This window comes from Phaethon lepturus, unplaced genomic scaffold (assembly GCF_000687285.1).
Source record: "Phaethon lepturus isolate BGI_N335 unplaced genomic scaffold, ASM68728v1 scaffold45091, whole genome shotgun sequence".
Classification (NCBI taxonomy): Eukaryota; Metazoa; Chordata; class Aves; order Phaethontiformes; family Phaethontidae; genus Phaethon; species Phaethon lepturus.
The window spans coordinates 14,350-32,315 of record NW_010520691.1 but is presented as its reverse complement, the minus strand read 5'-3'; the positions used below and the strand labels follow the sequence as shown (position 1 = coordinate 32,315).

The following is a 17,966-nucleotide window of genomic DNA, read 5'->3' as shown; positions in this document are numbered from 1 at the left end:
CCCAATATGCACCCCTGAGGGACACCACTTGGAGATCAGTGACATCTGGACATTGAACCTGCACTCAGTCCCACTGTCTGTGTCATTGATGGAGATATTAAAGAGTGCCAGTCCCAATATGCACCCCTGAGGGACACCACTTGGAGATCAGTGACATCTGGACATTGAACCATTGACCACTACTCTCTGGATGTGATCATCCAACCAGTTCCTTATCCAGCAAACAGTCTACAATAACAGATTAAAAATTTTTGCAGCAGTATAAAACCTTCTGTCCAAAAAGAATAATAATTATGTTTAGGTACTACATTTACAACTATGATGTAGGGAAGGCAGTTTTTGTCTGATGTCTGTTTACCTGGTCCCTTGTTTTCCACCTAAGCAAGTAGAGGCATAAGGATTCATATAAACAGTGTAATTGAAAATGGAGTTCAGATGTGTTAGCTGATACCTTCTTTTTGCAGGAAATCTAACTTTCTTCGGTGGTGTATTTGTTTTTTTCGGACCTCTCCCCAAAAAACTAATTTGTAGAAGTGGTATTTTAAGTAGTGTTCCAGAAACTGCAGGGGATAGCCTGCTCAGCTGCTCTCTGTCTTCTCTTCCAGTCTATAAATAGAAGATGCCTCTTCATAGAGGTAGCAATGTCGCAATGATGAACAAGATTTCTGCAAATTGATATTCTACAATTTCTACAAATAATACTTCTGTTTCGTGTCATGCAGGCCAAGATAAGGCTGTTTGTCAAAAGTCTTGGTTTAATTTGAGTGCAAGTGTGTACGCATTGTCCAGATCCAGTGTGTAGAACTCTGCTACTTCTGCAGAGGAGACCTTCATAATGGAAAGGACTGAATATTTATAGGGATAATCAAGATGTCCTTAGTTTATTACATAAGAAAAAAAGAACACCGAAGGCTATGTGTCCAGAGCCCTTTCACTGGGGAGTAAGCAATCTGTTAGCAAACAAGCTTGGGAAGAAACTCATCTTTGGATAGGCAGCTTATACTATTGGAGGCCACCTTACCTCTTCCTCAGGTTTCTGAGACACCACTGTTCCAATGTGATTTGACAGTTTCTGTATTCCTAGATGCATTGGCTCAGATGTTCGCTATCTTGATTTAGGCAAATGGGCCAAGATCTGCCTGGGTATTGCACTTCCATTAGGCAAGTGTCACGAACTAAGGAAAACTTAGATTACATTTGAATTTGGTTGTAGGCAACTTGATCTTTATTGTACTGTGCCAATTTGTTTATAAAAATTGTTCAGCTTCGGTAAAAGCTTTGGGCACCTAATGCAGTCAGAGTTTGTGTTATTTTTCAGCCAACTTTCTAACCTCAGCAGTTCAGAGGTTCCTCTCCCTGAAGTCTATAGACCAGTTGTACTTTGACATCACAAAAAAAACCCCAACCTGAAAAAAGCACTGGAGTGTTTTCTCTCTATCATGAATGTTGTCTTATGCAATATTCATGCACTAAAAATGATCAAGAAAAAGCATGGTGGAGTAGCAGCCGAGGGTGACTTCAAAGTGCTTTGTGTCCTTTTTTACACTGCTTTGTGAATTAACCTTTTCAACTTGAATACACAAATACTGGAAGACCAACATTTGGTCTAGATGCTGGGTTGAAGAGTGTCATTCTGTTACACTGAAGCCTGTGTTGGGCTTAATTCACTGTTCCATTACTTGAGGAAGTGTAACATAACTTTGTGGTAATAAGATGAGGAGCTGCATAATCAGGTCCTATATCAGTTTTAATACTGTTTGCAAAGAATAGGAATATTTGATTTTTATTTTTTTCCCCATCAATCTCTTTCTTTTTCTTCTCAACAGGATCCACTCTGTGTAGCTATGAACTACAGCCATCAGAATACACTACAGACCCAAGGGCCGCCAAGTTATGTCCTAAATATCCTGTTCCAGAGAGGTAATATTAACATCTTGTCTGATTGGGGGTGAAGGGAGCCAAGATCTGTTTTGTTCATGATAGTTCTTTAGAAAACACACAGCACAAATTTACTATGTCTTACAGGTGGATGTTTTAGTGTATTATTGCCACAAGTTTTAAAAAAACATTTTTAAAGCAACTCTCAAAGAAAAATCCAAACTATCCTTGGATGTGTTACTGAGAGTATTGAGCGGGTATCTTCAAGTTCTCTTCTGTCTCATGTAACTGACACTGTGCTGAGTATCAGCTGTTTTACTGCCTTTCACCCTATAGCCAGCTGCCTGTCAGCAGTGCAGATCAGAGGCAATTGCGGAGCACTTTGAGGGGGAAAAAGGATGTATACACATGCAGCTTTCTGCAGTGTTCACTTCTTACACCTTACCTCAGCCAGTCAGATTTAGCAAATTGCTTCATTTTTTTATTCTTTCAGTCCCCAAATGACTAATATGAGGATGGTCAGGTACCAAAAAGAGGCTTGTATTTTATAAACAGATCTCTTTGAGTTGTATCATTTAAAATATTTTACTAGACTGCTTTTTGTGTAGTAGAGGAAAGTTTGTGGCTCCAGAAACTCTGCTGGCTATGCTAGCTGGAACTGGGGAGATAAGCATTGCTGTGAAAAGAAGCTATTTTTTTTGCTGTTGTGCACACCCTTCTGTCAGTAGTTCCACTTGCTCAAGAAGAATCATATGTTTTCTCAAAGTTTAGCTTCTCAAACATACTCAGTAGTGGGTTGTAACTAGTCTTGCCCTATGCATACTTTTCTGTTATATTTCATTAAATGTTATAATTGTGTCAGGTCTGAAAACTTCGATTTTAAGTCACTCTTGTCTGCTTGGTAGCCTCTCCAGTGAATACATTTTTTAGATTGCAGTGACAGTAAGTAGCAGCTGGAATATTAACTTTTTTTTTTTACTTTTCCCCACAGCAGATTAATATTCTATGCAGCTAACCAGCTGTTACAGCTGTAACACAAAAACAAATGAAAACTTCGGTGCCAGCTTGCATACTGAAAAGGCTTGTCAGTCTTAATTTTTGCCAGAATTACACTGACTTTTCTCACTGTGTTCCCATGTCCTTCAGCCTGAATGAATATGACTTAATAAAACAGGATAGAACAGTGTGTCAGAGCTCTAATGACACTATGTAAATTCTGCACAAAAACTACCTCAAGAGTTATTTTTGAAAAGCTATTGTGTAGATAGAGCATTTCCTCCTTTTTTTTAATATTAATAAAATGCTCAATGTGTTTGAATATTTTTCTGAGATTGAAAATTCTGAACTTAAAGCCCTAAAGCAAAAAAGGCCAAAATTGTATCTGTAAACCATTCTGTTTTACAGATTTTTATAGCTAAATTATTTGAGTAAATTAGTGTAATTTGGAGGGGAAATGGAATCCTGTGGCAACAAACAAATGAAAAGCCAGCAGCCTGTAGGCTCAGGGAGAGAGCTGTTCAGGGAGAACTTACCTAACACTCTGGTTTTTAGTTTTGACCTGTCAGAAGTATGAACCATCATCTGACTCCCATTAGGTACCCATGGGATGGAGATAGCATATGTTGTAAGGAGTGTCCCTTGGTATCTTCTGTTTGATGAGCAGGCTTCTTCACACCCTTCGGTTGAGGGTCCACCTCTCAATGGACTCTGATCCTCCAGCTTCAAGATCCGTCAGCTTCAACTCTGATCCTCCACTTTGACACAGCAGTGCAGCCTAGCAATGCGGCCAGGGATACGTGTCTTCCAGAAACTGTGCCTAGCCCATCTCAGCCTCAGCAGGGCATGACTTTGCTGTTTAGTTTTGAAATAGGGGACCCTAGAGGAAAACCTGTCCAGCTTTTCCCTGCAGTGTTTATCAAACAGTTGTGCCGAGGTGTGCCAAGGGGCTGCTCTATAGAGGTTATAAGGAGCAGGTAGCAGTGGCACTCCAGTCAGGTTCCCCACACACAGTTTGCTGTATAAGCACAGGTGTAGTAGTGAGAGGAAAAAGCTCTCCTCTGAAATCTAGTACTTGAACAATCAGATGGGTCTTTTAACTTCATTTGAATATTGCTTTAAAAATAGAATTTTCAACATCATCATCTGCTGGCTTGACCTTTACTTGCTCTTGTTCATGACTAAGTATCATGCTGTTATTCTCAAAAACATAATTCCCTTTTGGTATGTAATATACCAAGTTATAATCAAGAGGTTATTTTACACATATAAAATAACCACATATTTTATCTGTGTAAAATAGTACAGGTCCCTGAGACTAGATCTATTATTGTGGTTTTTATTAAAGATGACACCTTACGTCGCCCACTCATTCAATCAGAACCACTGAAATAGCAGCAGATCTCAAAAGGTGGATTCTCAGGAGTCCTATTTACTCAAGAAATCTTGTAAGAATCACTAACCTCTTTTTTTAATTAATTACAACAAAGTTAGAAATTAATTATTGCACATGAAAGTAGGTAACTTAGAATGTGTAGTGAAATTGCTGTAGCTTTAGGGGATGTTAGATGGGTAGTATAAACTCTGGTGTGCAAAAAGCCTTTTTTCCGCTGTTGGGGTGTATTTTGGAACAGTATTTTAATCCCATTAGCTTCTCTTTTCAAAATGGGTATTTTTGTTTTTGGATGCAGAACGACAGTCTTTTGCCTACTCCCAGCTCAGAATTTGTGCTTTGTTGTTGATATTGACAGCTTCTAAATGCTCTAGGCGTTCTGCAAATTTAGAGCAGTTAACAATTAAACTAACCTCTTAGATTTCAGTATTTTCCAGTATTACTGCATATAATGAACTGTAGCATGCTGCATATTCCCAAACAGGCTATGTTGTAAGAGGCTGAGAGGATACACAGGCTGCCTCTTAAATAGGGCAGCCATCATTATGGGTTTAGTTTGTTTTTTAACGGTTGTAACTAATTCGCTGTACTTAACTGCTGTCTTCATCACTACCTAAAAGTAGGCCATCAATATGAGCATCTCCAAATGCATTTACCTACTCAGCACAGTAGGTTTAAAACCATGTAATTTACAATTGTCGGTCACTTCAAACAAAAACCTAGGATCTATTAATTACCTAGGTATGGCAGGTGATCATAATTTCTCCTGAATTCTGTGCAGAATAATTACACACTAATGGTTTTCAGCATCTCATCTTTTTTTCTCCAAAAACAATGCATAGAAAGGATGTGCCTACAGTAGCTGGTTTATTCACTATGTGTTTAAAACGACAGTTAGAATTTTGGAAATGCTTGGGCTTAACAAATAGTTATTGAGTACGAAAATTGCTGGTTTATAGGTCATTGCTGAAATGGGGAAACTGCAAAAAGGTTTTGTGCATTGCTGCTACAGTCCACTGAAATCTTTTAAGTCAGGAAGATTGGGGAGGGTGAAACAAATTTAGAGTTTAGAAGAAGAGACTGACAATATGAAGGACATTTCTTTCACTGACTACAATTACAGGGAGGAACATTGTAATTCATGGAACATGTGGCTGAGGTGTAATTGGGAAGATTGATCAAAAGATGTAATAGGCCACTTTGAGATCAGACATAGTTTATGAGCCAGAAAGGCAGCTACTTAATGGAAAACATTTGGAAAATGAAATTACCCGCTTCTAAAGTGAAGTTTTTGCTTTCTTGTGTCTTCTTCTGATGAACTTGATAATGGGTTCTGCTCAGCATTCTGCAAAGTTTAATGCATAGCATCAGGATTTTTGGGGAGGATGCTTCCAAAACAGTTCAGGAATAATGAAAGAATAGATGCATTTTTGCATGTTTTACAAAGAATGTAGTACATAATTTTAACAAAGTTAATGAGAGAAAACACTGTGATTGTAATCTTAAATATGTGAGCAAGCTTAGTATGGGGAAGGACGAAGAATAAATCCATCGGCAGCAGTTCTTAAGTGCTGATGCCTTTTAGCACGACATGTATGCTTGCAAGAAGAGTATCGTCATTCTGGGATTACTTTTGCTGCAAGCATGGTCCAGTATTCCATTCTAACACAAGTGAAAGGCATTGTTTCAGCTGCTGGTTCACCACCTGACACTTCAAGGAGAGATGGTTAAGCGGAAATAGGAATATGTATTTTCTGAGCCTTGCTGTTTAAGGGTGGGAGGGTAATAATTTCCTATTGGACTGTGCACTCCAGCCTCACAGGATTACTTGTAAGAATGGCATCACTTTCCATTATGATCATCCTCATTCCAGCAGCACTTGTGCATTCAACACATGGTTTCTGGTTATGATGTTATGAGGGTGGAGTGGTTGCATCTATTCACCTTTCATTTGTGTGTTGATGTGGCATTTATATTAAGTAGGAGTAATTTTTTTTTCTGATTTTTTTTTCTTGTGTCACCAGTGCACCTATTCCATTCTTCCATCGCTGTGCTCCTGTGAACATTTCCTGCTATGCCAAGTTTGCAGAGGCCCTGATCACCTTTGTCAGTGACAGTAGTGTCTTACACAGGCTGATTAGTGGAGTTATGACCAGCAAAGAGATTATAATGGGACTTTGCTTGTTATCACTAGGTAATTGTTTTTCTCATTACTAGCTATTTCTTAGTACTGCATTAGGAGATTGTTAACACCCTCTAACCACAATATGATAAAAAAAAAAATGTATGATAGCAATGAGCCCTTATTCAGAATGCTTTTTTAAAATGTTATTTGACAGCTGGATAAGTTATTCAGAAGCAATATACATATGCATTCCTGTTTTTTCTTCTCTTTCACTGATTATGAGATGTAGAGGATGTGTGGCAGTTGCTTAGCCAACATTGGTTTTGGTATAGTTAACAGAACATCCCCATTGTCCTAATTTTTATTCACCTTTCCCTTCTCTAATATCAATCTTCTGCTAACTCAAATCCAAATAAACCTTTTCTAAATAAAAAGGACAGGGTGAGAAGTGCACAACAGCACACTCTTCTAAAATGTAGGGGGTTTAGTTTGTTTCATTTAACATATTTGTGCAGGGATATGGGAACTTTCAGAGGGAAAACAAGAAAATTAGGTGCCCATTTGTTGTGTTGTATGTTACCTCCTTCCTCCCCTTCCCCCAAAGTTAAAAACTTCAGGCTTTTGAAAATCTCAGCCTCGTATGAAGAGCTGGAAATTCCCATAATTTCTACAGTTGAGATACCCCTGGCCTATAGAGTGACAGCACTAGACTGATGCTGTTTTAACAAATTCTTGTGAATTAAGGTGGAATGCTACTCACCCACATAAATTATCTTCATAATGAGTTTATTTTACTCCTACCAAGTATAAAATCTGAAATCCTAAAATGGGAGTCTCCAGATACTATCCTATGTATACAAATAGTGTGTGGTTTAGAAAAAAGCACTGCCAAGCTGTACCAGATAAAGAAATCCCTTGCTTTCAGTCTGCCTTTGCTGTTTCAAAAAAAAAAAAAAAAGAGGATGCTAGGTAACATTAAAAAAAATAATCTAAATAAAACATGAAAGACCATTGAGTATCTTGTCAGCTATAACTGGAAAGCTGTTTATTCTTGTATCTGGGCAGCTGCAGTATTTGACAAGAAAGGTGGAAAGACTGTTCTGAATCTGAAGGCTGGTGGCTGATTAGCAGTGCTACTGTTGGGTTAGAGTCAGAAGTTAGTACAGAGTTTTACAGACAGTTAATTTAAAAAATACTTTGCATACCTTCATAGTTAAACAGAATTTATTTATTTTTAAATAATGGGTAAGATTGTGTGATTCAGAAAGCCAGGTTCCAATGGTTTTCATGTAACTGCTGTTCACAAATAAGTATATGCAAAAATATGTGCATGCACTTACACACACCACTCACCAAATCTTAGTTGGCTGAGATTGTAGAGGGCTTTTTAACATGCAGTTCCTGAATGGCAGGGGAACTACATGAACAAAGCTTGTTAAAGAACTCATTTTGAATGCTGAAAATAAAGTAGTGATTTTTTTACTTTTTGCTGGCATGACATTTTGGAATACACAGGTGTCACACTATCTGCACTTGTTTGACAAGTGTATTTGAGTGCAATTTCTGCTCTGTTCTTCAGGAGGTGTGCTCATGTTACCAGACTCAGAGTACTATCATGTCTTGCTGTCTGTTTTGTCATTGTCTAAATACATCTCTGTCTGTATGTACACACTATGTCTTGTATTTAATGTACCACGTAAGTGTATTTATGCTCTCTTTGTTTTAATGAGCAGTATCAAAGCAGAAGGTGTAGAGATGCATAATTTCCTTAACTGTCTGTGCAGTGAGTTTGTAAGCCTCAGAAAACAAATCTCTATCAAAACTGCCTTCTGACAGAAGTTTATCGTAGTACACGGGGAGAGTTAGGAAGGCTATTGGTACTTGAAATGATTGCTCTACTTATTTTATTTATCTTCTTTTGCAGTGTTGTCCATGATTTTGATGGTTATAATCAGGTACATTTCAAGAGTACTTGTCTGGATTTTAACAATTCTTGTCATTCTGGGATCACTTGGTAAGTCTTGTTTGTCTCCCAGCTTCTGAGTGCTGTCTCCTGGTTTTAATCTTTGTGCTCCATGTCCTCAGGCCAGCAACATCCTGCACAGATCTTGGACCATGCATTTCCCTTCGGCTTTCCTTTGAGTCACTTGCAAGACAAATGTCAAAAATGCTACCTTTGTAATTGCAGTCCTTTCCCAGAGAGTATGTTTCTCCTTAGAGATTTGGTGCACTCCCAGCTTGGCTGGCAAGCTTTCTGTCAGCCTGTCTCACTAGAGCCCACATAGGCAGTACAGTACAGGGTATTCCTCACTGTACTTGTAGCATAGCCCTAAACATCGCCTACTTCTTAACCTGCCTTCCAAACATGTGAGCAAGACAGCTGGTCTCGCTCTGTCTGATGGCACACCCACCCATTGGACATACTCATGCGTGCAGGAAGAAAAGGACAACTACTGTTTATGCAGCCTCAGGGGACTCTTAGGATGTAGATGTGTCCATACAACCCTGAAAAGTTCATCAACCCCTTCAGTCCTCCAAGTAGCTCCAGAGGTGTAGTTAAGATCTGTTCTTGAATAGGGGAAGCGAAGGTGCTTTTCTAGCATTTCTAATCAAACTCTTGTATTTCCATATGACTCAAAGTCCTGCATGAGCTACGTCATGTATGAAATGCAGCCAGCCATGCCATCTTGGGAATGGCCAAAGATTGTCTCACCGGAAATGATTTAGCTTGCATGAAGATAGCCTTGCTTTATCACATTAACTTTTACATTTGTAAAGCTGAAGTATTCTATTATGATATTCAGTAGCAAGGCCAAAATGTATGGGCAGATGACTGTAGGGAAGGAGCAAAAATAGAATAATTAAATTAGGAAGTACTAGCAATTTGGTTCTTGCAATGCATGACTGCAAGGGCTGGGAAAAAATCAGCAGACCATCTATGTGTTTTCATGATCACTTGTTTTTGCTCCTTACTGTTCACAGGATCTCTGACCACAGACAAGGGGGAAGAAAATATATTTTTTTTTTTTCACTTGTATTCTCTTTAGAGGCTGAGCAACTATGTTGAGTGAAAGAGTCGAATGATTTATTGTCATCTATTATTATGTTCTAAAAAATCGTATCCATTACACAGACTGAATAAGAATATGTCTTTTCTGAGACATACTTCTTATTTGGTATTCACTGTTTGTTTAGGAGATGCCAAAAGACCATCCTCCATTTTAGACCTGAATGGAGTACTTTCAGCAAAGGCTTGGGATCTCTAGATAAGCTTATGCTGCTGATTGAGAAATAACAACAGAACAGAGAAGGATACTCAAAAGAGATACTCAAAAGCCTCCCTGAGAGGCTGGAGTCTTGTATTTAAGAAATGTTCTACCTTGGAAAGGTAGTTAGAGTATGAGAATGAAAATCTGGCCATAAGGCTAGGATTTCATAACTGGGGTTAGAAGAAAGTACCTCACACAATATTGGTCTCCTGAGACTTTCAGTGATGTTTTTTCAAGTGCCCAAAAGATATTGCCTGATGCAGGTGTAGCTATGTGTCGTTAACCTGAGGTGCTGCTTTCAGTATCAGGACTGTTCCTTCTCTTCTCGATTAGTCTTCCCAGGAGTTGTAGACCCTTCTTCTGTTCCTCTTGTTCTTTTGCATCCGAATCCAAAAGTCCCTCTCTGTTCCCCCTCCTAAATTCTTACTCCCTACCATGTTATACGCACGTATAGATATGTCCTACTGTATAACTCTTTATTCTTTTTGTTTCTCTGTTGCCTGTCTAATGGGAGCTGTGATCTTTGCTGTTAGGGCTTCCCATTAACTAGTCGTCTCGTGTACTTTGCCTTAAAACACAAAGAGCTGCAAGTCTCTTAAGTGGTCATAGCGGGGTGAGACTGTGAAAAGAGTATATCCATTTGAGAAGAGGTCCCTTCTCCATCATCAGAACCCTTGAGCATTCTGTACCAGACTAGAATTAAAAGAAGAAACTGTTCAGTTCCTCTGGTACTAGGCTGTATAACTGTTACATAGAAAGAGCATCTTTCAGTTATCCCTCTTTTTTTTTTTTGTTTCTAAAACATAGGTGGTACAGGAGTCCTGTGGTGGCTCTATGCTAAGCAACGAATATCTGCCAGTGCTATTGAGACTCAAATAGCCAAAGACAATCTTCAGGCTCTTTTGATCTATGCCATTTCAGCTACAGTCTTCACGGTATGCTTTGCGAATACCTATATTATTTTATTTTTCTATCATCCTGGTTGTCTCTGTTTTTTTATTCAGGTGAAAGGTTTGTATTGCATACATTTTTGAAAAGTTTATTTCTACTGCAAGCTCTGTTGCAGTGACTTTTTTATGTTTTTTTGTTTTTTTTTTCTTCCAGACATTGTTCTGTAATATCTGTTTTTGAGTCAGCAGAGAGTTCCTGACCCTGCAGCTACTCTCCTCTACTGTAAAATGTCCACAGGGACATCCATGAATTGGTGCAATATTAAACTCCCAATCCAGTTTCACTTAAGAGGTTTTTCTTAGGTTCCTAGTTCAGAGGTACTTCATCATTTCAGTTTATTTGAAAGTCCTTAGACCATTCCTACTTCTGAAATCAGTTGTTCCCACACTTTTTCCATTTAGAGAAGGATCATTGTGAACTAAAATACTAAAAACTATTACAGAACTAGTTCATCTTCATCAGGCCTTGTTCTTTTCGGAGTTACTGGCTTTACTACTAAAAATTGACAGTGTTTGTCTAACTTGTAAGTCCACCATACCATGCCCAAACATAAATGTTAAATTGTATTCTTTGTTAAATCTTGCTGATTTCACTGGTTTGTGAAACATAATTGAGGACAGTATTTGGTCTAATCTCATAAACCGGAGGCTGATGATGATTCCAAATTCATAATTATGAGATTAGAATTTCCCAGAAGTATAATTTGGAAAACAATTTTTCAGCAGAAGCAGCTGATAGAGGTTTTACATTTTGATCTTCTGATCTTACAGATAGAGCATGTGTTAATTTGCTGTGTTTGAATAGCCTACCTGTGCCAAATGAGAGCTTGCTTATTTTTCAATTATCTAAAATGTGATTTGGAAAATTCTCTCTCTAGGTTATCTTGTTCTTGATAATGTTAATTATGCGCAAACGAGTAGCTCTCACCATTGCCTTGTTCCATGTGGCCGGCAAGGTCTTTATTCACCTGCCGCTGCTAGTCTTCCAGCCATTTTGGACATTCTTTGTGCTTATCCTCTTCTGGACATACTGGATCACAGTCCTGCTTTTCCTTGGTACTACAGGTAAGCAGCTACCAGGCTTATTTTAAATAAATTCCACTTCATTTTTGTATGATTTCAGGCAGAGTTGGTTAGAAAGCATGTGGAGATCTCTAGAAAAAAACCAACATATATTATGCTTCTGTTGTTGTCTGCTTCAGTGACTTCAAAACACTTGTTTCAAGAAAGTTGTTGTGCATTTGAGTCTGCATTCCCAGGATGTTACTTTTTGCCTTAGGCCGGCATTTTGATTTGATGCAAGTTGGCATGTTGCAAACCACAAGGCTCCATTAATAAGACTACTATAACAGTTTTTCAAGTAATTCCCTCTAATTTTAATCTCATAAGGTATTGTATTTTAGCCAGTACTCACAGAGATGAAGACAGAGCAACAAAAGGGCCGTTGTACACATTTACTGTCTCCCAAATTGTAAATGTACTTAAAATAGTGTTAAGTTGTTCATAACTTAGGTGTCTACTATTATTTTGGCATTTTCCAGGATTATTAAGGAGATTTTTCTGTTGTTTGCACACCATATTCTGAGAGCAGCCAATGTACTTGAATTTCTGCCTGCTGTGAAGCGCATATAAGATGAGAGCTTTGTTTGTGTTCAGGGTCTGACAAGAGCTTCTGCAATTAGTCGATCCTATACGTTCAAGTCTTAGTTACTTCAGCAGAGAAACCTAGCAACTGATATTTAAAATGGGAGATGTCTGTGTTATTTTGCAGTAAGTTGTAGGCGATAGAGACCATCATTCATTATTACAACCTTAAAATTTTGAAATTTATTGTTTACTGCTGATTCAGAAGTGGCAGTGTTTCGGGTCACAGAGCTATTTCAGGATAATACAAGATAAATATTTTTTTATTTCATAGCCTGAATTCTTAGCAAGGGATGGAGGTAATAGAATTGACATGTTCTTGTTCTCATTACTATAGAAATTCTTAGTTTTCATTACCTGCTGTGCCATGTGCAGAAAATGCTCACCTCTGAAAGTGAGTTAAGTCTCAGTCCCACACTTCACTCTGTGAGTTAAAGACTGCTGCACAGGGACTAAATTTGTAGCAGAATTTAGGCTGATGTTATATTTTTCTGACAGAACTGTTCGATTGGCCTTGATCCTGCGAAGACTAATTTATGCTTTTAGCTTTACATGCACTCAATATCTTCACTGATACCAGTTAAACAAAATCTTTGTGCAAATAGGGCCAGATATTTTCAATCCAAACCAGGAGAATTGAGTACGTTATTTTTGTATGAGAAGGAGCCAAGCCTATACTTATGAAGAGCTTGTTCACTAAAACCAAAATTATTTCAACAGTTCAATTTACTCACAAGAAAATACTAACTTTTTATGTAAGCGTAAAAGCGTAGCTGAGAAGGTGGAGAAGGTCCTATCAATGCTAAGACTAAACAATGGTTTTCAAGGTAAGCATTTTATGCGCGTCATGTTACTTACAGTATTTTTCTGAATCTTGTCAGCTGTTCACGTAACTCTTGTATGAGATGAAACATCTCAGTGGTGGTTAACACATTGAAATAGAGCTTATCCTAGGAGGATTCTGACATGTACTGTTAGTCTCCACACATGATACCACTATTCAGATGAGGAAAAGAGTCAGCGGATTTCTGAACGTATGAAATCATGTGTTTAGAATCTCTAAAGCTGCTCCTTATGTCTGTAAATACATGCACAAACACCTACCATAAGGAAAACAAAGATGATTGTTAATGTTGACATCCAGATGTTAGGAGTTACGAAGTTTAATATTGATTCTGACTGTATGAATAGTATCAACAGAGCAGCAGACTGAAATTAAGAATGACTAAAGCAGGCTTTTATTATGTTTAATTATTTGAAGGTAGTTGGTTTTGGAAGTTTTCACCAAGTGGCTATAAATTAAAAGAAGTGTTGCAGGATTTTGAGTACACTCGGAATTTTTTTTTAGTTCTTTTTTCAAATGCCAATATACTGATTATCTCAAAAAGCTGTGTCTTATGAACAATCTCCCTAACGTGACATTTAGTAGTGTTAGTAGAAGCTAGAGAGGTTCTGCTGTAGACAGTTATGAACTGCTAACACCATATGCACATTGATGTAAGAACTTCTTTCTGTGTTGATGTAAGCACCATTTCCTTTTTTACCTTTATTTATTTCTAGGTAGTCCTGTCCCAAATGAAGAAGGATTTGTTGAATTTCGGATGGTAGGCCCTTTGAAATACATGTGGTGGTACCATGTAGTGGGACTGATCTGGATCAGCGAGTTTATCCTAGCTTGTCAGCAGATGACAGTAGCAGGGGCTGTTGTGACATACTATTTTACAAGGTAAGGACAGCTTAGACAGCTCTACTGTGAGCAGCCTAGACATGGAATTAACAGAAATAATGAGGGACACAACTTTTGGAGAAAATACTTGCTTCCGTCCTGAAAGCTGGAGAGCAGTTGAATTGTATTGACTCTTTTAAAATCATGTCAAGTCCTAAAATAATCTGTTTTGCTGATTAGAGATGGTATTCTTGGTATTTAGGACTTGAAATCTTGTTTGCCTCGTAACCTGTGCACATTGTATGGACATGGACGATTGTTTACACAGGAGAATGCACCTGTAAGGTCATCTGTCATGCTAATAATTAATTCTGATAAGCTCAGTAGACATAAAAAATATTGAAAGCAATTGATTATTATTTTAATTGCAAAACAGTGCCCTTTAAATTACTTACAGTAATCTTTCTTACACTTAAGGTGTTACTAGAGTAGATTCTGATTATGTTCAAAGAAAAAATGATACAAAATGTGTGCACAGTAAAGCTCTATACTTCATTGTTGTATTTGTGTACTAAGTTGTGTATCAGGGCATACTTTACACTGGCTATTCTGCATGTATCTGCTAGCTATTCAAGAAGACAATACTAATTATGAAGCAATGGTTTTACCAACCTTCAGGCACAAGAATTTTGCTTCAGAGACACAAGAAGCTGATTTCAGAATCACAAACTTAGCTTTGAGTATTTAGTCTCTAGTATTTGAAAACTTTTCTGAAATTGCAATTCCTTAAAATTTCCTTTAAATAAGTGAAAATTAAAGTTATGGTTTTAGCCACTTAGGACCCAGGTTTTTCAGGGGGGGAAAAAAAAAGGTATCAGATGCTTTGTTAGTATTTCATGAGAAGAAATGGTACTTCAGTGATCTAAAGTATTACATTTTGGTATGTAGAGCAGAACTATGGCAATATTTTTGGTAAGGAAGAGTTTGGAAAGTATGGTTTAATGAAGCTTCTTCACATGTCATCCTAGATCACGTCATCCTAGTTCATGACACATTTCTTCATCCCTGCCCGCCAAATGCCACGTCATTGTTCAAGAACTAGATGAGTAATTTTATTTCAGATGTTCTCAAAGTCTTTTTCAAACTATATAAATAAAACTCCTCTGGAGAAAGAGCAGCATGAGTAGAAGATGTTGACAAAGTACTTAGCAGTGGTAGTTTACTTAATGAAGGCAAACCAGTATGTTGGAGTGATGCTAACCCCAGGAAGTATCCTAAATACACATGTAGTTCAGCTGATGGTTTTCAGTATGTGTTTTAGCCTTTCATATGAAGAATATTTTATATAAAAATTTCTAATGATATACAGCAGCCACTGTCTACTCTTGCCCTGTGCTTTTAAGAGTCTGGTTTTTTAAAACTTTTTTTAATAATGCATGCAGAAATTTTTCAAGTGCATGATTCAGATCACAAATGTTTAATTGATTTGTCTTTTTAATCGAGACTGTTATCTGAATTACATTTGACTCCTTATCTGCCCTAGTCTTTAAAACAATATCAAAGGCAAGGAATTAATTTACTGTGCTGACAGAAATTCTGTTACTTTATTAATTATTAAGTCCTCCAGTATACCAATGAAATACATCTGTGAAGTTATTACAAGACACTACAGGGATTGAGTAACGAACTAGGAAAATACAGAGGAGAGAGGATAACTTCGCATTGAAATAGATCACTTAGCAATGTGTAAGCTTCATCTGTAGGTTTATGTGTTTTCTATCACCTGAGTGTGAAAGATTTTTCTTTTAACTGTACCTTATCATTCCATAATAGGAATTTTATTTTAAGTTAGTAAGCACCCATTTCTCCCTACTGTTATCCTTTTCTGAATTTTGAGGTACAGTTACAATCTGAAAAGTGACTTAGTAGGAAAGGAAAGGGCATTAATTTGGACTCCCCCATTATTTTGCGTATTAGCAGCTTTGTACAGCAAATGAGGTGAAGTTATCTATGGAGAAATGTTTTATATATGTTCACTGTTCATTCACCTTAGCTGCATGGATTCCTTTCAACTCAGGCAATAACAGACCTCAGGGTGTTCTGCATTACAGACTCTGTCCTCAGTTACATTTACCTCAAAAGGAGGAAGTGGTTGGGTTGCGTAGGTGTAAGGCTCAGACTTTTTATGTGATTGTGCCCAAGAGGGAATAGAATTTGGCTTCTCCCCCCAGCCCCCAGAAGAAAATATGGGTAAACCTGTTTGAATCATTAATAGCTCAGTATTAAGTTGCACAGATGTTAGTTTCATGGAATGAAGACTCTACTTTTTTATCTTTTTGAATTAAACTCACATGAAGATAACTTTCTCCCAAGCTGAGGAGATATTTTATGTTTGGAATGTTAGCATTTGTTCCTTTACTATGCTTAGTATTATGTTAATATTTCTAATAAAGAAGAAGAGACATTCTTTAAATGTTGAATAAAGCTGTTCTTGGAGAGAGAAATAGAAATGGCTTCCTTGGTAGAAAATATAAATAAAAACTTCAGGAGGGAGTTGCTTCAAAACTGTGAAAGTGAGTATTCATCTGATAGATTAAAAATATTCTAGCGACTTTGCAATAAAATGGCTTGTTTTAAGGCGTAATACTTGGTTACTTGAGGATATAATAGCTAAATCAGAAGTGCAAAACATCTGAGAAAAGAATTTACCTAATAAATAGCAATAGCAATATCCTCTCTAAGTCTCCACAAGGACCTCCAATAGAACAGGAGAGACAGGGAAGGCAAGTCTATCAGTAGTCTGACTGAAAAATGTTACCTTGCTTCCTCATTTTTTGGAAGGTTTGAATTGCACACTATCAAATGTATAGAAACTGCTAGTTGGGGATAGCAGTAATGCAGCCAACTGCTAGTAAGATTATCCTTAAGACACACTGATTCCTTATCCTATTCCTATTACTGCATTAGAGTGACTTGCACAGACTGTTAGTGTGGAGTGAACAATATGCACTGAAAGCTAGTACAAGGATGATACATTCCGTTTGCACACCAGTTATTGAGAATTTGTAGTACTTCCAGATGATACTAAATACATATTGGTCATTCTACTTGGTTCTTTTTCTCTTTTCAACAGGGAGAAAAGGAATCTGCCATTTACCCCTATTCTGGCATCTGTTAATCGGCTTGTTTGTTACCACCTAGGAACAGTGGCGAAGGGGTCTTTCATTATCACACTAGTGAAGATACCACGGATGATTCTTATGTATATTCATACACAACTCAAAGGAAAAGTAAGAGAAATAAATTCCATTTTATTACTGAAACTCAATGTCTGACGTGTTTACAGCTAATTTTAATTTAATCTGTGTCAGGCCTGGAAGTCTTCTTCTGGAATATTTGGACGGTAGGACTGAGAGGGACTGCTTAAGTTACCAAGCTAAGTGTCAGTTGGTGAAACATACAGCAGTATTTTTTCTTAACATCTGTTGGTTTTACTCTTTGTCTTTGTTTTCCCACACTCTGTGCTTTTGTAGGAAAACGCTTGTGCTCGCTGTATGCTCAAAGCCTGTATCTGCTGCCTTTGGTGTCTAGAAAAGTGCCTGACCTACTTAAATCAGGTGAGATTTTCAATATTCCAAGTTTTATGTAAGGACTGATAATGTGTGTGATTCCTAGAATGCAGTCTGAGGCTGAAACATAAGATATCATACTTTGGAACTGGACTTCAATGAGGGTACATCAGTCTTGTCTCCATTACTGAAATTACACTGCAAATCACTACATTAGTCTTTGTTTACCTTGTAAGGTGAAAAATAGCTTGTTTAGTGTTTGGAGATGTTCCTCTTTATGTCCACTCTGTCAAACTACATCTGAGTTTCAAAGGAAGTTCATTGTGAAAAGAGAATTAAACTTTTCTAGGTGTAATATTTAAGGTTCACACAAATGAAAAACTGTACATAACATCAAAAGGTGTCATCATCTACAAAGTGGAAGAGGAGTTGCAAATCGCAACACACTATCTGGTCAGGCCTCTTTGTAAAAGAGA

The 17,966-nt window shown here is 37.5% G+C and overlaps 1 protein-coding gene across 1 annotated transcript in view; it reads left to right on the top strand.

Moving 5' to 3' along the window:
- Window positions 1-1,084: 1,084 nt before the first annotated feature.
- SLC44A1 (solute carrier family 44 (choline transporter), member 1) overlaps window positions 1,085-17,966 on the top strand; it is a gene marked incomplete at its 5' end in the record, with an annotated part of 29,994 nt that continues 13,112 nt past the window's right edge. The window contains 9 exons of the mRNA XM_010297466.1: window positions 1,085-1,143; window positions 1,827-1,920; window positions 6,292-6,461; window positions 8,317-8,406; window positions 10,469-10,596; window positions 11,490-11,676; window positions 13,816-13,981; window positions 17,055-17,211; window positions 17,455-17,538. Coding sequence (XP_010295768.1) covers window positions 1,085-1,143; window positions 1,827-1,920; window positions 6,292-6,461; window positions 8,317-8,406; window positions 10,469-10,596; window positions 11,490-11,676; window positions 13,816-13,981; window positions 17,055-17,211; window positions 17,455-17,538 — 1,135 coding nt within the window. The remainder of the gene's footprint in view (window positions 1,144-1,826; window positions 1,921-6,291; window positions 6,462-8,316; window positions 8,407-10,468; window positions 10,597-11,489; window positions 11,677-13,815; window positions 13,982-17,054; window positions 17,212-17,454; window positions 17,539-17,966) is intronic.